This window comes from Bubalus kerabau, chromosome 13, assembly GCF_029407905.1.
Source record: "Bubalus kerabau isolate K-KA32 ecotype Philippines breed swamp buffalo chromosome 13, PCC_UOA_SB_1v2, whole genome shotgun sequence".
NCBI lineage: Eukaryota > Metazoa > Chordata > Mammalia > Artiodactyla > Bovidae > Bubalus > Bubalus kerabau.
The window spans coordinates 61631801-61653064 of record NC_073636.1 but is presented as its reverse complement, the minus strand read 5'-3'; the positions used below and the strand labels follow the sequence as shown (position 1 = coordinate 61653064).

Genomic DNA, 21264 nt, shown 5'->3' with positions numbered 1-21264 from the left:
GGCATCAGGTGGCCGAAGTATTGGAGCTTCAGCAACAGCCCTTCCAGTGAATATTCACAGTTGATTTCCTTTACAATTAACTGTCTTGATCTCCTTGCAATCCCAGGGATTCTCAAGAGTTTTCTTCAGCACCACAATTTAAAAGCATAAGTTCTTCAATGCTCAGCTTTCTTTATGGTCCAACTCTCACATCTCTACACGACTACTGAGAAAACCATAGCTTTGACTATATGGGCCTTTGTTGAGTTCATAGAGAGGTGTTTAGTTTTGGGCCTGAACCTGGGTCAGTTTGGTCAGAAGGGCTGGCAGTTGGGAAGGAGAGCTGACATGTAGCAGGAAACAATGAAGACAGGCTGAAACTCGCAGAAACCCCTTACCGCCTCTAACCAGTGACAGCCTTCAGAACACAGGGATGCTGCTTCATTTCCAACTCCCCAATATCATGCAAAAAAAAAAAAAAAAAAAAAAAAGAAAAGAAAGAAAAAGAAAAGAGAGAAAAGAGTTTGTGGCAAAGCCTAACTTGATTCCATACAGGGAAAGGAATTGCAAAATGTAATTTCATCCTAGTTTGGGCTACAAAAACAGCACCAAATGCTTATGTTCAAACTCATCACATTGTATGCATTAAAAATACGCAGTTTTTTTTTTTCTACTCAACAGTTTAAAAAAAAAATTGCAAAATGCAGTTTTCTATTTGGTGGCTAGGGAATGGGGCAGAAATGTATCTGTTGGATGCTGTCCTCCCTGAGAGAAGAGACCCTACTGTCTAAAGTGCCTGGATACATAGAGAATTTTGGTGTGGAGGGTGGAGGAAGCAGAGCTAAAAACATACAGTCCTGACTCTGATTTTCTGTTTACTTTGCAATTTTGGATAAAATTCAAACTCTTCTCCCTGACTTACCTGATCCAGTTGCCATGTAGCTCTCTGGCTTTATCTCATATCAGTTCCCACTCGTGCCCTATTCTTCAGCCATACTAGCCTTTACTCTTTCCATTGAACACACTATATCTGCTTGCACTTGCTATGCCCTTCACCTGAAATATTCTTATCAATTTTCTTGTAATTGGCTCCTTTGTGTCACTCATGTCACTTTATATTAAATTTATCAAGTCCCTGCTATGTACTATTCCAGGATCATGAATTTTTAAGTCAGATAGATTTAGGTTGACCCCACTCCAGTACTCTTGCCTGGAAAATCCCATGGATGGAGGAGCCTGGTGGACTACAGTCCATGGGGTTGCTAAGAGTCAGATATGACTGAGCAACTTCACTTTCATGCATTGGAGAAGGAAATGGCAACCCACTCCAGTGTTCTTGCCTGGAGAATCTCAGGGACGGGGGAGCCTGGTGGGCTGCTGTCTATGGGGTTGCACAGAGTTGGACACGACTGAAGTGACTTAGCAGCAGCAGCAGCAGCAGCAGCCTGACCTTCAAATTGATAGCTTTTTTTTTTTAAAAATTTATTTATTTTAATTGAAGGCTAATTACTTTACAAAATTGTTAGCTTTCTGAAATTGTATAAATAACTTAGCCTCTACTGACTTAAGGTTTTCATGGATAAAAAGACAATGTTACATAGCTCACTGAATTGTTAAAAAGATTAAATGAGTAAAATATATAAAGTTCTTAGAAGAATACTTAAAACAGAGTAACTTCTGATTAATTGTTAATGATCATGACATTAAAAAAATCATTTAATTAATCCCAAAATGTACAGAAAAAAGTGTGTAAGAACAATGCCTGGGGCTTCTTCTGGAAAGACTCTATGGTTTTCTGCTCATATCTGTCACTTGAAGACTGGGATCACCTGGGAATGTCAGAGTTTCAGGAGGTGGCAATACTGAACATTGACAGTTTAGTAATCAGTGAACTAAAGGAGACAGGAATGGGTGAATTTAATTCAGATGACCATTATATCTATTATGGTGGGCAAGAATCCCTTAGGAGAAATGGAATAGCTTTCATAGTCAACAAAGGTCTAAAACGCAAGTACTTGGTTGCAACCTCAAAAATGACAGAATGATCTTGGTTCATTTCCAAGGCAAAACATTCAACATCACAGTAATCCAAGTCTATGCCCCAGCCACTAATGCTGAAGAAGCTGGAGTTGACCAGTTCTATGAAGACCTACAACACCTTCTAGAACTAACACCAAAAAAGATGTCCTTTTCATCATAGGGAATTTGAGTTCAAAAGTAGGAAGTCAAGAGATACTGGGAGTAACAGGCAAGTTTGGCTTTGGAAAAGTGAAACAGGGCCAAGACTAATAGAGTTTTGTCAAGAAAACGTAACAGTTATAGCAAACATCCTCTACCAACCATCCAAGAGACAACTGTACACATGGACATTACCAGATGGTCAATACCAAAATCAGATTGATTATGTTCTTTGCAGCCAAAGATGGAGAAGCTCTATACAGTCAGTAAAAATAAGACCTGGAGCTGACTGTGGCTCAGATCATGAACTCCTTGTTGCAAAATTCAGGCTTAAATTGAAGAAAGTAGGGAAAACCACTAGGCCATTCAGGGATGACCTAAATCAAATCCCTTAGGTTTATACAGTAGAGGTGACAAGTCAATTCAAGGGATTAAATCTGGTAGACAGAGTGCCTGAAGAACGATGGATGTAGATTTGTAACATTGTACAGGAAGCAGTGACCAAAACTATCCCAAAGAAAAAGAAATGCAAGAAGACAAAGTGATTGTCTGAGGAAGCTTTACAAATAGCTGAGGAAAGAAGAGAAGCTAAAGGTAAGGGAGAAAGGGAACGATGTACCCAACTGAATGCCGAGTTCCAGAGAATAGCAAGGAGAGATAAGAAGGCCTTCTTAAATGAACAATGCAAAGAAATAGAGGATAGTGATAGAATGGGAAAGACTAAAGATCTCTTCAAGAAAATTGGAGCTATCAAGGGAACATTTCATGCAAGGATGAGCACAATAAAGGACAGAAACAGTAAGGACCTAACAGAAACAGAAGAGATTAAGAAGTTGCAAGAATACACAGAAGAACTCTACAAGAAAGGACTTAATGACTCAGATAACCATGGTGGTGTGGTCACTCACCTACAGCCAGACATTCTGGAATGTGAAGTCAAGTGGGCTTTGGGTAGCATTGCTGTGAACAAAGTTAATGGAATTGACAGAATTCCAGCTGAGCTATTTAAAATCCTAAAAGATGATGTTCTTAAAGTACTGTTCCTAGTATGTCAGCAAATTTGAAAATCTCAGCAGTGGCCATAGGTCTGGAAAAGGTCAGTTTTCATTCTAGTCCCAAAGGACAATGCCAAAGAATGTTGAAACTACCCTTCAATTGTGTAGATCACAACACACTGTGGAAAATTCTCGAAGAGATGGGAGTACCAGACCACCTTATCTGTCTCCTGAGAAACCTGTGTCCTGGTCAAGAAGCAACAGTTACAACTGGACATGAAGCATAAATTGGTTCAGAATTGGGAAGGGAGTACAACAGCTGTATACTGTCACCCTGCTGACTTAATTTCCATGTAGAGTACGTCATGTGAAACACCAGGCTGGATGAATCATAAGCAGGAATCAAGATTGTCAGGAGACTCAGTTTTCTTATTTGTAAAGTGAAATAAATAATAGTTGTCTCATATGATTTTTGTGAGGAACCTTGGTGCCGAGTTGAATATTCAACAGATGATGGCTATTATTAATACTTCATTTTTAGATCCATGCAGAATAAACTTGTAACAATGGCTATTTCTAGAAAGAAATGGATATCTGGGGAAGGGAGTGGAAGGGAGACTTAGATTTTGGTATATTTATCTTTTTATACTTTTCAAACTCTCTACCCTCTATATACATTACCAATTCAAAATAAAGATCGGTTTTAAAACTAAAAAAAAAAAAAAGATTGTCAGGAGAAATATCAACCTCAGATATACAGATGATACCACTCTAATGGCAGAAAGTGAAGAGGAACCTTTTGATGGGGTGAAAGAAGAGACTGAAATTCATTCAGTGAAAGTCTGAACGAATGCTTTCCCTTCTCTACTCCTCCACTACCAAACTGGAAAATCACATTTGAAGAAATGAGTTTGCTCAACTTACACTAAAACAAGATAATAGTGGATCTCTAGGACAGATAATGAGGTGCTTTATAGAATTTAATAAAGACTACACATTATTTTCAATGTGTAACATGGAGACTTGGAAAATTGTAGATTGAGTTATAACAAGGGCTGAGATCTATTTTTAAAAATCCCTCTGGCTTGTGTGATTTCCCTCTGCTGTCCCTTAAAAGGTGGAAGTAGATAAAGGGAGGCATATCAGCTGAGGGGTGTATGGTCCGAAGGTGGATGCATGGGCATTGGATAGCAAGGGAAGCCTGAGGGAGGCAGGATGTTCCAGGGCCAACTGTCCCCGTGGGCAGCTGAGAGCACGTGTCTGTGACACGTGTTCCAGCTGATTAGAAGGAGCAGAGAGTCCAGAGCTCTTCTTCATTTGGTGTCTCTGTGCCAGAACTGAGACTACTCCCTGGGCTCCCTGAAGTCATGAAGACTTTTTTGCTAACTTTGGCTGCACTGCTGCTCTCATCCCAGGTCATTCCAGGTAACCTAGGCCTTTTCTGGGGAGAGATGGAGGGGTGGAGAGTGGATCTTGGTTGGACACTCCAGGGCTTGGGAGAATGGGCTGGCAGGCAGAAACATGAAACACCATTAATCTGGGGGAAGAGGAAAAAGCCCCCAGTTCCTGAGTGAGACCCCACCCCACCATTTAGTAGCACACTACTTGGCTTCTCTGAGTTTCAATGTACTTATTTATCCATTTGAAATAATGAGGTGGAGGGATCAACATTAAACACACTAAATGTTTGATGTGTAAGGAAATGGAGCTTTCTAATTTTCTAAACCCATATAAGAGGGGATCTGGCACCCAAATGCTCATCTTTGCCAGTGAGAGGTGCCAGGTCTTAGGCAGCAACGGTAACCTCCAGAATTTTCCCTCAATACCCCCAAATCTCTTCTCTTTGGTCAGCTCCAAGGGTCAAGGGCAGTGGGTCAGATGTGTGAGGAGTGGTGGGGGAGGACATGGGAAGCAGGAAAGAAGGAAGCCAGTAGTGATCTTTTCTCATGGTGTCCCTGAAACCACTTGGATTTGCACTGATCACACCTGCCTTAAGTGAGGTTGAATCTCATGATTACTGTTGCCCGTCTGTGCCAGCCCCGATACTGGAGCCATGGAAAGGTTTTAAGCAGAGACAAGGTCGTTTCAAACTTGCCCAAACCCTCCTTTTAAATTGACTTAAGTTTCTACCCTCACCGCCCTCCAGGTATCTCTTTAACCTTCCACAGTGTCAGGATGTGGGGGGATTGCTAGAGGGCAGTCTGGACCCACACCCATGTCTGCTCATGGTGGACACAGTCAACAGCATCACCTGACGATGGGAGAAGAATCTCCAAATCCTGGGTTAGTTAGAACCGGCTTCATCATTTATTAGTTCTGTGAACCCCAACAAGCCACTTGGCTTCTCTGAGTTCCAATTTAGTCACTTTGAGCTTCCCTGGTGGCTCAGTGGTAAAGAACCCACCTGCCAATGTAGGAGATGCAGGTTTAATCCCTTGGTGCAGAGAAAGAAATAGCAACCCGCTCCAATATTCTTGTCTGGGAAATCCCATGGACAGAAGAGCCTGGTGGGCTGCAGTCCATGGGGTCCCAAAAGAGTCAGATACAACTTAGTGACTGAAACAGCAACAAAAATGATTAGGTTTAGGGTTCAACATTGAATACACTGAAATTTTAGTGTGCAGCAATTGTATCTTTTGTATTTTTTATAACTCATGAGAGTTTTCCCAGGAACTTTCATTCTGTTGGTGAGAAAGTTGGAGGTTAGAAAGGCCCCAGGGGCTGTAGGTAAACTCAGCATACAATTTTATCCTTCTTCTCTGGTTTGAAACAGTCTCTTGGATTAATTCATTCTGCTTTGGGTAAATGTTTAGTCTTTCAGTGTTTCTCCTTTTCCTCTCTCCCTTTCTACTTCCCTTGATGGCAGCTGGATTTAGGGGCCAGTAGCTATGCCATTACTTAGTTAAAGAATTCATTTATTCAATAAATATTGTAGAATTCACTCCATGTGTCAGGCAATGTGGTAAGTGCTGGAGATAGAGCAGTGAACCCACCCACCAACCAACCACCCACCCAAAAATCCCCGTCCTCTTGGAGCTTACATTCTCTGTGGGGAGGCAATAAACAGAGTAAGCAAGAAAATGGACAGCAAGCATCAGAGGAGGGAGATGTAGAATTTAAGAAGGGATGTAAGGGAATGCCCCACTGAAACAAATTAGAGCAAAGACATGAAGGAAGTGAGGGGGTGAGCCATGCAGATATGCTGGGAAGAACATTCATTTATTAGCTGAACTACTTATAAAAGAGATGCTTCTCTTCATCTGCTATTTGGTTACCTTGTGATTTTGAGAGTTCAAAGGGGAGAGGAAGGACAAATGCTTGATTCTGTCTTTGCTTTTCAGTTTGCAAGTTAATGAATTCATTTTCTGTTAACCTCTGAGGACAAACAGTTTGTTTCTCCTAAATATTATTATTTTGGACTCATGGTTCTAAGCCACAGTTCCAATCTATTGCAATTATTCCTATTGAGGCACAAAGTTTTCTATTCTTGACCCGTGGGAATTTCTTCCATTTAGCTCTTGGTATGATAGAATAGTTTTAGGCTCATCTTACAAGTTCTTAACTAGAACTGGAAAAAGTCACATTGCCCAGGTATTGGTTTCTTTTATTTTAGTGGGAAATGATATTTTTAGACTACAATATGAATCCTAAGAATACTAATTTGTATTGGTCAACATTTCTTACCTTTTTTCATTCATTAGAACTGGAAAAATTTCTATCCATCCATCTGTCCACATACTTAGAAAATAAAATACTTGTGGGTTTATACTGGTACTTCCAATTCAAATAGAGAACACAAATCCAGAACAATTTCTGTACCACATCATATTTTAAAAAATTGAATTATAGTTGATGTATAATATTATATAAGTTTCAGGTGTATGACATAGTGATTCGCAGTCTTTAAAGGTTATATTCCTTTTAAAGTTGTTGTAAAATATTGACCATATTCCCTGTGGTATACACTGTGACCTTGTAGCTTATTTTTTTATACATAGTAGTTTGTGCCTCTTAATCACCTACCTCTATCTTGCCCTCCCTGGTCCCCTTTCCCAGTGGTAGGTGATTCTCTGTATGTAAATCTGTTTTTTTTTTTGTTGTTGTTATATTCACTGGTTTGTTTTATTTTTAGGTTTATTATTTTACTTGGCATAATACCATCCAAGTCATTCCATGTTGTTGCAAATGGCAAAATTTCACTCTTTTAATGGCTGAGTACTATTCCATTTTTTGTATAGACCATATTTCTTTTTCTATTCATTTCTGTTGAAACCAGTATTTTTTCCTTGTGTTGAGAATCTTGGTTTTCAAGATCACAGAGGATGATCAGATCAGATCAGATCAGATCAGTCGCTCAGTCATGTCCGACTGTGAACCCATGAATCGCAGCACGCCAGGCCTCCCTGTCCGTCACCAACTCCCAGGGTTCACTGAGACTCACGTCCATCGAGTCAGTGATGCCATCCAGCCATCTCATCCTCTGTCGTCCCCTTCTCCTCTTGCCCCCAATCCCTCCCAGCATCAAAGTCTTTTCCAATGAGTCAACTCTTAGCATGAGGTGGCCAAAGTACTGGAGTTTCAGCTTTAGCATCATTCCTTCCAAAGAAATCCCAGGGCTGATCTCCTTCAGAATGGACTGGTTGGATCTCCTTGCAGTCCAAGGGACTCTCAAGAGTCTTCTCCAACACCACAGTTCAAAAGCATCAATTCTTCGGCACTCAGCCTTCTTCACAGTCCGACTCTCACATCCATACATGACCACAGGAAAAACCATAGCCTTGACTAGACGAACCTTTGTTGGCAAAGTAATGTCTCTGCTTTTGAATATGCTATCTAGGTTGGTCATAACTTTCCTTCCAAGGAATAAGTGTCTTTTAATTTCATGGCTGCAGTCACCATCTGTAGTGATTTTGGAGCCCAGAAAAATAAAGTCTGACACTGTTTCCACTGTTTCCCCATCTATTTCCCATGAAGTGATGGGATCGGATGCCATGATCTTTGTTTTCTGAATGTTGAGCTTTAAGCCAATTTTTTCACTCTCCACTTTCACTTTCATCAAGAGGCATTTTAGTTGCTCTTCACTTTCTGCCATAAGGGTGGTGTCATCTGCATATCTGAGGTTATTGATATTTCTCCCGGCAATCTTGATTCCAACTTGTGTTTCTTCCAGTCCAGCATTTCTCATGATGTACTCTGCATGTAAGTTAAATAAACAGGGTGACAATATACAGCCTTGACGAACTCCTTTTCCTATTTGGAACCAGTCTGTTGTTCCATGTCCAGTTCTAACTGTTGCTTCCTGACCTGCATACAAATTTCTCAAGAGGCAGATCAGGTGTTCTGGTATTCCCATCTCTTTCAGAATTTTCCACAGTTTATTGTGATCCACACAGTCAAAGGCTTTGGCATAGTCAATAAAGCAGAAATAGATGTTTTTCTGGAACTCTCTTGCTTTTTCCATGATCCAGCAGATGTTGGCAACTTGATCTCTGGTTCCTCTGCCTTTTCTAAAACCAGCTTGAACATCTGGAAGTTCATGGTTCACATATTGCTGAAGCCTGGCTTGGAGAATTTTGAGCATTACTTTACTAGCATGTGAGATGAGTGCAATTGTGCAGTAGTTTGAGCATTCTTTGGCATTGCCTTTCTTTGAGATTGGAATGAAAACTGACCTTTTCCAGTCCTGTGGCCACTGCTGAGTTTTCCAAATTTGCTGGCATATTGAGTGCAGCACTTTCACAGCATCATCTTTCAGGATTTGGAATAGCTCAACTGGAATTCCATCACCTCCACTAGCTTTGTTCGTAGTGATGCTTTCTAAGGCTCACTTGACTTCACATTCCAGGATGTCTGGCTCAGAGGATGATAGAGTTAGAATATTCCATAATTACTCATTTGATGTCTCCCTCGTCACATATACAATAGTTTAAGTATACTGTATAACAAAATCAACAGTACCAGAATAACGTGATTACTCAAACTAGTCAAAATTTGTGCATAGACTGTCACCAGTATTCTCCCATTTTTGAATTGTAATGTCTCTATATTGTCAGAACATATATCCACTACACATTTCACTATGTTGATACCAGTTTGTTTTTGTCCTTTGTATTTAGAAGTTAGTTTTTTGATTATAACACTTTTCTTTTCTTGAATATCTTGAAAATATGACACCATTTTTTTCTGGGATAAAGCATTGCTCTCAAAAAGTCCAAGTACAGTTTAATATTTTTTTTCTTTTATGTCATCTTATATTTTAGGGGCCTAAATGCCCAAAGCTTTGTTTCCTTTTGTCCAGTAATTTTAGGAGAATGTATCTTGTCTTGGGTCAATATTTTCAGGTATGCTGTATACTTTTGCAGGACATGCTTTCAAATCTTTTTCTGTTTAGGAACATTTATTGAACCTAGTTTGTAGTATTTTTTCCATTCCCTTGATTTTGTTTTCTTCTTTGGTAGTTCCTATTATTTGTATGTTGAAATTTTTTTGTTTGTCATGAATATTTGTGATACTCATTTATTCCTTTTTATCTCTTTCTTTTTGATTAAGAAATCCTTTTTATCATCCTGTATTTATTTTAAGCCATTATCTCTTGCATTTTTTGATCCTATATTCCTTCTAGTTTAATCTTTACTTACAAAGTAATTTTTAAAACATGTGACTCTTTCTGAGGTTCTGTAATGTTATATCTAAATTTATTTAATGCTTGTATTTTTATGCACTATTTTGCTTAATCCCAACAATAGCTTGAGACAAGTGCTACTGCTGCTAAGTCGCTTCAGTCGTGTCCGACTCTGTGCGACCCAGTAGATGGCAGCCCACCAGGCTCCCCCATCCCTGGAATTCTCCAGGCAAGAACACTGGAGTGGGTTGCCATTGCATCTCCAATGCATGAAAGTGAAAAGTGAAAGTGAAGTCGCTCAGTCGTGTCTGACTCTTAGCGACCCCATGGACTGCAGCCCACCAGGCTCCCCCGTCCATGGGATTTTCCAGGCAAGAGTACTGGAATGGGGTGCCATTGCCTTCTCTGACAAGTGCTATATCTCTGTTTCAGAAAATAGGAAATGGATGATCTGAGAAATGAAATAACCTGCTTGAGGTCTTCCAGTTGGCTTGTGTTGTAGACAAATTTCAAATCCAGCTGTATGAGTTCCAAGAGTCCATGCTCCTAATCATTATAACCCACTGACTCTAAGAGAAGGACCATTAGGGGTGGGCTGGGATTGGAATGGGGTGTCCAGAAAGAGTGTGAGACTATAACACCACTGTAAATCTAGAGGTGATGACCCCATTTTCAATGGTCCTCCTTTTCCTGCCTGGCTGGCTGTCCTTTCAAGCCAGGATTTATTTCCCCATAGTACTGATCCTGGCTTCGTTCTTTTTTTCTCTTTGTATCAGGCGGCACTGAAAAATGCTGGAATCTTCATGGCAAGTGCTGTGACACATGTTCCAGGAATGAAAAAATCTATGTTTTCTGCCTGAGTGGTAAACTGTGCTGTGTCAAGCCCAAGTTTCAGCCAAATACATCGCCACAGTTAATTAATACTTGAAGCCAAGGGCACAAAAATGAAGACAACATTGCCCTGAGCCTGTCCTCAGCTGATTCCTGGGTTTCATTAAAATGCTTTTGGCTGACTTCTGTGTGTGTCTCTTAGTATACCTAATCAAACTCCAGTAGAAGAAGTGGGTAAGGAAGCAAACATTGGAGAGAAACCTGGACCTACTATGTGCCAGATATGCACCTACTACCTCACCTATTCCTTTCAAGTAAACTAAGAGGAAGATACTGTCATCATTTTTATGTTATGGTTGGGGAAGCTCAGGCTGTTGAAGTCATTCATCCAATTCCAGTTATATAGCTAACATGAGCAGGTGTTGAGATTACATATTAGCTTGCAATTAGCTCCATGCCTCCTGGACATTCATGAATATACATACAAAGGTATATTGTATTTCTTTGAATCTCTCAAATGAAAAACTGGAGTGGGGGTGGGTAGGACTTCCTTGGTGGCACAGTGGAAAGAAATCAGCCTGCAAATACAGGGGACACAGGCTTGATACCTGTTCTGGGAAGATATCACATGCCATGGAGCAGCTAAGCCCATGTGCCACAACTACAGAAGCCTACACTCTCTCAGGTCTGCAAGCCACAATTATGAGCTCCTGGGCCACAACTACTGAGCCTGCACTATAGAGCCCATGCTCTGCAACAAGAGAAGCCACTGCAGTGGGAAGCCCATGCGCCACACGGAGTAGCTCCCACTGGCCGCAACTAGAGAAAGCCCCTGGGCAGCAGACCCAGCATGGCCAAAAAAAGAGAGAGAGAGGGAGAGGAAAAAACTGGGGTAGACAGCATTACATGCATGCTCATTCGCTCAGTTGTGTCTGACTCTTTGTGTCCCTATGGACTGTAGCCTGCCAAGCTTCCCTGTCCATGGGATTTTTCAGGTACGACTAGTGGAGTGGGTTGCCATTTTCTCCTCCAGGGGATCTTCCTGACCAAAGGAATCAAACCCATGTCTCCTAGACAGCCTTATATGGGGTCCTATTTTCTGAGTTTGTTATAGAAACTCTTAAGCAGGAAACTGTTAATCCCCAGATCCAGTTCTTACCCCATCACATCTCTCTTTTTTTATATCTAGTTTAAATTTTCATCAAAGTCATACATCCACATGATTTAAAAATTGAATTTATTTAAACTAAAAACAACCCCCAAAATGTTCATCCATGTGATTTTAAGTGTCACCTTTGAATAAAAAACTATAGTAAAATATAAGAGTCACCCATTTCCCTTTCTCCATTTCTTGCCTCTTTCACAAAACCACTTGTTTTTTTGGATTCTACTTCTCTAACTATTAATGTAAGAGATATGCTTATTTACATTGCTACTTATTTCTTTTTTTCAGTTTCAGGTGTTATCCATTGAATTCCTGCTACAGAAGATGAGAATTTAACTGTCTTTCATATCTTTTGAATACATTCAGAATCATTGCTGGTAAAAAAATCCGCCTGCGATGCAGGAGACCCTGGTTCAATTCCTGGGCTGGGAAGATCCACTGGAGAAGGGATAGGCTACCCACTCCAGTATTCTGACCTGGAGAATTCCATGGACTGTATAGTCCATGGGGTCGCAAAGAGTCAAACACAGACTGAGCAATTTCACTTTCACTTTCTCTTCTTGTTGGCCTCTCTCCCTGGGCAGTCAGATCTGCTCTGCTCTGAATTGGTTGCTTCTATACCTAGTGACCAGCTGCCATCCTGGAACTCCATTTACATCATCCTGGGGTTCTCTTTGATTTTATCCTTAGATAAATGTCCTGCTTTTGGGTTCCGAAGTCTTTCTTGATATATTCCTTTATTTTGGCAGGGCATCTCCTGGTAGCTTCCTGAAAATGTCTGACCTCATGTATTAATCTCATGCTTGTTTAGTAGTTTGGCTGCTCATTTCATATTGGAAGTGATTTCCTCTGAGAATTTTGAAAGCATTGTTCCTTTATCTTTCTGCTGGGTGCTTAATGGGCCCTGTCAATCTGGAAGCTCATAAACTTCAATTCTAGGACATTTTTTTTTTCTTGACTCATTTCTTTCGTAATTTCTTGCCCTTTGGTTTCATGCTTCCTATTTCTGGAATTCTTATTTTTTAAATGTACAGTTGCATGAATGATTCTCTGTTTTATATTGGTTTCTATTGCTTTTATCTCTGCCATTTTTTTCTCATTCCTAGGCATTTCTTTGTACTTTGAGTCTCTAAAGTTTTTTCCTCATTCTTTCTATTTTACTCTTTTTTTTCTTTTAAAAATAACATCCTCTTCTTGTTTCATGGTTTCTGTCTTGTACTAGTTATATTTCCTCTGGAAGAATGCTCTGCAATCCAGATAGACTTAATGTGTTCAGTCGCTCAGTTGTGTCTCTTTGTGACCCCATGGAGTATAGCCCACTAGGCTTCTCTGTCCATTGGATTTCTCAGGGAAGAACACTAGGGTGGGTTGCAATTTTCTTCTCCAGAGGATTTTCCCCATCCAGGGACCATACCATCATTTCCTGCATTGGCAGGTGGATTCTTTACCACTGAGCCACCAGGGGAGTCCCAGACTGAATGTGTCCCCCCTCTAAATTCATATACTGAAGTCCTGAATGATATAATGAAGTCAATATGATTGTACTGATGGACAAAGCCTTTGGGGAGGTGATTAATTCATGAGAGTAGATCCCTTATGAATGAGTTTATTGCCCTTCTGAAAATGACCCCAGAGAGCTCTCTTGTCCCTTATACCAAGTGAAGACAAAATGAGAAGGCCATCTCTGAACCAGAAGCTGAATCTGCTAGTGCATTGATTTTGGACTTCCCAGATTCCATATCTAAGGGAAATAAATGTTTATTGTTTAAACCACCCAGTCTGTGGTAGTTCATTATAGCAGGCTGAACAGATTAAGACACATAGTGTGTATATCTTCAGGTTTTTCCTTTGATATTGAGCCAATTTCCCTGGGAAGGCTCCTCCACAGTCCTGCTCAGAAGGTACAAGTTTATCACTATCGTCAAAATGGAGATGGGAGAGAAACTGAGTTTTTACTTTATTTATTATTTATTTTTGGTTACACTGGGTCTTCGTTGCTGCACATGGGTACAGGCTTCTCTTTGTGGTGGCTTCCCTTGTTGCAGAGCACAGGCTCTAGGCTCACGGGCTTCAGTGGTTGTAGCACACGGGCTCAGTATTTGTGGCCTGTGTGCTAGGGCATGCAAGCTTCAATAGCTGTGGCACAGGGGCTCATTAGTTGTGGCTGGTGGGCCCTAGAGCCCAGGCTCAGTGGTTGTGGTGCACGGGCTTTAGTAGCCTGTGGCATGTGGAATCTTCCCAGACCAAGGATTGAACCCACGTCCCTTGCATTAGTAGACGGATTTCTATCCACTGTGCCACCAGGAAAGTCCTGGGTCTTAGCTTTAAATATGTAAAGTTTACTTGACTCTCCTGGGTTCAATATGATACCCTTGCTTTCAACAGGCATAGTATTCCTTGCCCCTTGAACCAGACACTGTTTGTATTAACCTCCTCAGATAGTAAGGCTCTAATTTTCTGCTGGGATAGTAGAGGGATGGTCATGGGTATCACTGAGGACTTCTATAGATCTTGCCTACAGGGGATCAGACAGAGACGGGGAAAAGAGCCAGGACTTATAGCAACCAGGGCTCAGATCTTGGTGGACAACTGTCTTGCCTGAATAGAGTCTGGGCAGGAATCCTGGCCAGCAGCTCTGATCATCTGTAGAGCCAAGCAAGTGACCTCATCTGGCCAGGGAGTTCAGATGAGCTCGGTTGGCTTTTCGGACTGATTTTGATTTCCAGCCAGTTAGCCATACCAGTTGTGGAGCCCATTCTATTACCACCCAGGCAGGGAAGCCAATTCACAGCACTGCCCCAGTGTTGAGTATAGCCTCCAATGCCTCTGGTCAGGAAGCTTGACCAGAGTCCTGGGAACCTACAGAACCCATTCTACAGCCCCACTTGGGCAGGCAACCAGGCCAGCATCTTGCTCAACTGTTAAGTTTTGCCTCTGGGCCTACCTACCCAGAGAGGCTGAACAATGACCCTGGGCAGCCTTAGAATCCAACCCAGAGCCGAGTCTAGCCTACAGTTCTGCCCTGCAGCTCAGCCCAGCCGATGGCCTTATCCAATTGCTAAACAAAGCCTGTGGCCCTACCCAGGCAGAGAATCTAGCCAGTGACACCACCCGTGGCACCCAACTGTAGAACACTGTCTTCCCTTGGGTTGGTCGTCTGGATTAAGAAAGTTAATCTTACTTAGGAACATAGGTGTGCAAATCCTTTGAAAATTTCCCCATTAGTTTCTGAGAAATTTTAAGCATGTTTATTTTCTAGCTTTTTATTAATATTACTTTTCTATTTTATGCTATCATATTTTAATTTCTAATTGTGTGTGGTGGGAGAACATGGTTGGATTATTTTGCATGTAACTGTCCAGTTTTCCCAATACTATTTATTGAAGAAACTATCATTTCCCTATTATATATTCTTGCTTCAGTTTTCCAAGATTAATTGGCCATATAAACATGAGTTTATTTCTTTGCTCTCTGTTCTGTTCCATTGATCTATGTGCCTTTTTTTGTCCCAATACCATTCTCTTTTGATTACTGTAACTTTGTAGTATAGTTTGAAATCAGAGGGCATAATACCTCTAGTTTTGTTCTTCATTCTCAAGATCGCTTTGGCTATTTGGGATCTGTTGTGCTTCCATACAAATTTTAGAATTATTTGTGGTTATTCTGTGAAACATGACATTGGTGTTTTGACAGCAATTGCATTAAACTTGTAAATTTCCTTGGGTCATATGGTCATTTCAACAACATTAATTTTTCCAATTTGTGAGCATGATACATCTTTCCATTTGTTTGAGTCATCTTCAGTTTCTTTCATCAATGTCTCATGGTTTTCAGAATATAAACCATAATCATCTGTTGTGGGTTGAATTGTATCCCCTCTTCCAAATATGGGCTTCCCTGATTGCTCAGTTGGTAAAGAATCTGTCTGCAATGCAGGAGACCCTGGTTCAATTCCTGGGTTGGGAAGATTCCTCTGGAGAAGGGAAAGGCTACCCACTCCAGTATTCTGGCCTGGAGAATTCCATGGACTCAAATCCTAACCCAAGTACCTGACAATGTGACTTCACTGGAAATAGGGTCTTACCATGTAAGAACAGGGTCTCCTATGTTCCTTTATTAGTATCCCACGGATCTTACTCCTAAAACAACCTGGTGTGGTGAGACCCATTCAAGGATCCTAGAGAGAACTTAAGCCTTTATAGTAACCAGAGCAAATATTTGTGCATTGACTCTATAAGGAGCAGGCACAAAGTGGGACTGTGGTTTATAAGTGCCAAATAACATAGAAGATGTATGTACCAAGGGAAGAGGCCTCTGGTCCCAATGTACAAAGAGAGTTGGAATCTGATGAGTCAGTCCTAGGGATCCTGGTGTAAACTCAATCAGCATGGCCTGTGTTGGTGGTGAAAGCATGGAGTTCTGCACCATTCCATTTTCTGTGCCTTTTTAGCACCCAGAGAACCTTAGCATGGGCCTCCTTGTGACTCGGTGGTAAAGAATCTGGCTGCAATGTCTGAGACACTGATTCGATCCTTGGATTGGGGAGATCCCCAAGTGGAGCGCATGGCAACCCACTCCAGTATTCTTGCTAGGAGTATCCCATGGATAGAGGACCCTGGTGGGCTAGAGTCCATAGGGTCGAAAAAGATCAGACATGGCTGAAGCAACTGAGCAGCTGCAGCAGAACCATAGCCTATAAGGATTGAGTTGATCTCTATGACCCATCTGTTCCAATCTGCGTGTTGGTGAGATTAAAGTCCAAGAGGAAAGGTGACTCTCTTAAAGTCACATAGCAAGCAAGTGGCACAGCCAGTACATGTTGCTGAGTATTTTCAACTCTTCCCTCGCTCACCCTCAATGCCAAAAATCCTTTCCAAACTGAGCATTTCTGGTAGTGGGGTCTACTCTCAGAAAGTAATTATATAAACGTAGTCTTCCTAAAGTCTGAACGAATGCTTTCCCTTCTCTACTCCTCCACTACCAAACTGGAAAATTACATTTGAAGAAACGAATTTGCTCAACTTACACTAAAACATGATAATAGTGGATCTCTAAGACAGATAATGAGGTACTTTATAGAAGTTAATAAAGACTACACATTTTTTTCAACATACAGTCTTGGAGAGTTTTAGATTGAGTTATAACAAGGGCTGAGATCTATTTTTAAAAATCCCTCTGGCTTATATGATTTCCCTCTGCTGTCCCTTAAAAGGTGGAAGTAGATAAAGGGAGGCATATCAGCTGAGGGGTATGTGGTCCGAAGGTGGATGCATGGGCATTGGATAGCAAGGAGAAGCCTGAGGGAGGCAGGATGTTCCAGGACCAACTGTCCCCGTGGGCAGCTGAGAGCACGTGTCTGTGACACGTGTTCCAGTTGATTAGAAGGAGCAGAGAGTCCAGAGCTCTTCTTCATTTGGTGTCTCTGTGCCAGAACTGAGACTACTCCCTGGGCTCCCTGAAGTCATGAAGACTTTTTTGCTAATTTTGGCTGCACTGCTGCTCTCATCCCAGGTCGTTGCAGGTAACGTAGGCTTTTTCCAGGAAGAGATGGAGGGTGGAGAGTGGGTCATGGTTGGGACACTCCAGAGCTTAGGAGGATAGGCTGGCAGGCAGAAACATGAAACACCATTGATCTGGGGAAAGAGGAAAAAGCTCCCAATTCCTGGGTGAGACTCCACCCCACCATTTAGTAGCACACTACTTGGCTTCTCTGAGTTTCAATGTACTTATTTATCCATTTGAAATAATGAGGTGGAGGGATCAACATTAAACACACTAAATGTTTGATGTGTAAGGAAATGGAGCTTTCTAATTTTCTAAACCCATATAAGAGGGGATCTGGCACCCAAATGCTCATCTTTGCCAGTGAGAGGTGCCAGGTCTTAGGCAGCAACGGTAACCTCCAGAATTTTCCCTCAATACCCCCAAATCTCTTCTCTTTGGTCAGCTCCAAGGGTCAAGGGCAGTGGGTCAGATGTGTGAGGAGTGGTGGGGGAGGACATGGGAAGCAGGAAAGAAGGAAGCCAGTAGTGATCTTTTCTCATGGTGTCCCTGAAACCACTTGGATTTGCACTGATCACACCTGCCTTAAGTGAGGTTGAATCTCATGATTACTGTTGCCCGTCTGTGCCAGCCCCGATACTGGAGCCATGGAAAGGTTTTAAGCAGAGACAAGGTCGTTTCAAACTTGCCCAAACCCTCCTTTTAAATTGACTTAAGTTTCTACCCTCACCGCCCTCCAGGTATCTCTTTAACCTTCCACAGTGTCAGGATGTGGGGGGATTGCTTGAGGGCAGTCTGGACCCACACCCATGTCTGCTCATGGTGGACACAGTCAACAGCATCACCTGACGATGGGAGAAGAATCTCCAAATCCTGGGTTAGTTAGAACCGGCTTCATCATTTATTAGTTCTGTGAACCCCAACAAGTCATTTGGCTTCTCTGAGTTCCAATTTAGTCATTTTGAGCTTCCCTGGTGGCTCAGTGGTAAAGAACCCACCTGCCAATGCAGGAGATGCAGGTTCGATCCCTGGGTGGGGAGAAAGAAATGGCAACCCACTCCAATATTCTTGTCTGGGAAATCCCATGGACAGAAGGTCCTTGCAGGCTACAGTCCATAGGGTTGCAAAGAGTTGGATACAACTGAGCATCTAAGCAGAGCACAACACAGCTATGTTATTATTTGGTTAAAGAATTCACTTATTCAGTAAATATTGTAGCGTTCATCCCAGGTGTCAAGCATTGTAGTAGGTGTTGGACATAGAGCAGTGAACCCATCAATCAATCAAAACAACCAACTATACAAAATCCTTGTCCTCTTGGAGCTTACATTCTCTGTGTGGCGGCAATGAACAGAGTAAGCAAGGAAATGGATAGCAAGCATCAGGGGAAGTGGATGTGCAATTTAATAAGAAAGGATGTAAAGGAATGCCCCACTGTAATGAATTAGAATAAAGACATGAAGGAAGTGAGGGGTTGAGCCATGCAGATATGCTGGGAAGAACGTTCATTTAATAGCTTAACTACTTGTAAAAGAGATGCTTCCCTTCATCTACTATTTGGTTACCTCGTGGTTTAAAGAGTTCAGAGAGGAGAGGAAGGGCAAATGGTTTGACTCTATCTTTCCTTATCAGTTTGCAAGTTAATGAATTCATTTTCTGTACCTCTGAGGTCAATCAATTGGTTTTTCATAAGTATTATTTTGAACTCATGGTTCTAAGTCACAAGTCCAATCTATTGCAATTATTCCAATTGAAGCACAAAATTTCTTATTTTTGACCAATGGGAATCTCTTCCATTTAGCTCTGGGTATGACAGAATGTTTTTAGGCTCATCTTACAGTTTCTTATCCAGGAACTGGGAAAAACTGTGTTGCCAAGGTATTGGTTTCTTTTATTTTAGTTGGCAATGGTATTTTTAGACTACAATATGGGTACTAGGAATACTGATTTCTTTTGGTTGGTCAGTACTTCTAGCCTTTTTTTTCAGTGATTAGAAGTGGAAAATTTTCTATCCATCCATCCACTTATTTAGAAATAAAATACTTGTGGGTTTATACTGGTACTTCCAATTCAAATACAGAGCACCAATTCAGAACAATCTATACCACATCAGAATTTTTAAAAATTGAAGTATAGTTGATATACAATATTATAAAAATTTCAAGTGTGTGACATAGTGATTCACAATTTTTAAAGGTTATATGCCTTTTGAAATTATTGTAAAATGTTGACTATATTCCCTGTGGTTTACAATATAATCTTGTAGCTTGTGTTTTTATATGCATAGTAGTTTGTGCCTTTTAATCGCCTCCCTCCATGTTGCCTTCCCCGGGTCCCTCTTCCCACGGGTAGGTTGCTCTCTATCTGTGAGTCAGTTTCTTTTTTTATTACATTCACTAGTTGGTTTTACTTTTTGGGTTTATTATTTTGCTTAGCATAATGTCCTCCAAGTCATTCCATATTGTTGCAAATGGCAAAATTTACTCTTTTTTAATAGCTGAGTAGTATTCCTTTATTTGTATATATCACATCTTCTTTATCCATTCATATCTGTTGAAACCAATATTTTTTTTTCCTAATGTCACAGAGGATTATAGAATTAGAATATACCAAATTAATCATTTGATTTCTCCGTCATCACATATACAATAGTTTCAGTATAATAAAACCAACAGTACCAGTATAACATGATTACTCAAAGTAGTCAAAGTTTTTGCATAGGCTTTCACCATTATTCTCCCATTTTTGTACTGCGCTATTTCTATATTGTCAGAACATATATCCATTACATACTCTGCTCTCTCTTTTTAAACTCTAATTATAATTCTGTGAGTAACTATATTTGATGTTTATTACTAGTCCTGTGTCATGGCTGCTCTCATTTGGTTGTTTAGCTCTTTCCCTGTTAGATTTCTTAGGAAGGGCCCATGGGAGCAATATCTCCTGAGTTTCAATATGTTGATACTTGTTTTTGTCCTTTGTATTTAGAAGTCAGTTTTGCTGGATGTAACATTTTTTTTTTCCTTGAATATTTTAAAAATGTGACACCATTTTTTTTCAGGGGTAAAGCATCACTGCCAGAAAGTCCAAGTACAGTTTAATTTTCTTTCCTTTATGTCATCTTATATTTTGGGGGCCTTCTAGTTTAATCTTAACTTATGAAATAATTTTTAAAATTTGTAACTCTTTCTGAGGTCCTATAATGTTATACCTGAATTTATTTAATGCTTGTATTTTTATGCACTATTTCACTTAATCTCAGCAACAATTCTTTGTGACAGGTGCCCTACTTTCTTTCTAAAATAGAGGAAATGGATGACCTGAGAAGTGAAATGACCTACTTGAGGGCTTCTGGTTTGGCTTGTGTTGTAGACAGATTTCAAATCCAGCTGTATGAGTTCCAAGAGTCCTAATGATTATAACCCACTGACTCTAAGAGAAGGACCATTAGGGGCAGGCTGGACTTGGAATGGGGTGTTCAAAATAGAATGTGAGACTACGGTGGTGGTGGTTTAGTCTCCAAGTGGTGTCCGACACTGCAACCCCATGGACTGTACTCTGCAAGGATCCTCTTCCCATGGGATTTCCCAGGCAAGAATATTGGAGTGGGTTGCCAGTTCCTTCTCCAGGGCATCTTCCTGACTCAGGGATCGAACCAGGGTCTTCTTCATTGCACCGGAATTCTTTACCGACTGAGCCAGCAGGGAAGCCCCTGAGACTATACCACCACTATATAAGTCTAGATGTGACTTTTCCATTTCCAATGGTTCCCCTTTTCCAGCATGGCTGTTAGTTCTCTCAAACTAGGATCTGTTTCCCCACAGGACTGATCCTGGCTTCCTTCTTTTTTCTCTTTGCATTAGACAGCACTGAAGACTGTTGGAATCTTCATGGCAACTGCCGTGACAGCTGTCACAAGAATGAAAAAGCCTATGTTCTGTGCCTGAGTGGTAAACTGTGCTGTGTCAAGCCCAAGTACCAACCACATGGCT

General features: G+C 41.0%; 1 protein-coding gene across 3 annotated transcripts; it reads left to right on the top strand.

Moving 5' to 3' along the window:
- The first annotated feature begins 4497 nt into the window (after nt 1-4497).
- On the top strand, nt 4498-21264 carry LOC129625050 (beta-defensin 36-like). Of its 3 annotated transcripts, none has more exons than XR_008701240.1 (2): nt 4498-4577; nt 21136-21264. XR_008701240.1 is itself a non-coding variant. In XM_055543209.1 (2 exons), exons 1-2 carry the CDS (start codon nt 4520-4522, stop codon nt 10700-10702), a joined length of 210 nt encoding a protein of 69 aa, XP_055399184.1. The 3 variants fall into 3 exon arrangements, 1 of the variants encoding a protein (XP_055399184.1); XM_055543209.1 differs by lacking the exon at nt 21136-21264 and adding an exon at nt 10551-10702 and having other exon boundaries at nt 4520-4577; XR_008701241.1 differs by lacking the exons at nt 4498-4577; nt 21136-21264 and adding exons at nt 5322-5435; nt 10551-10677.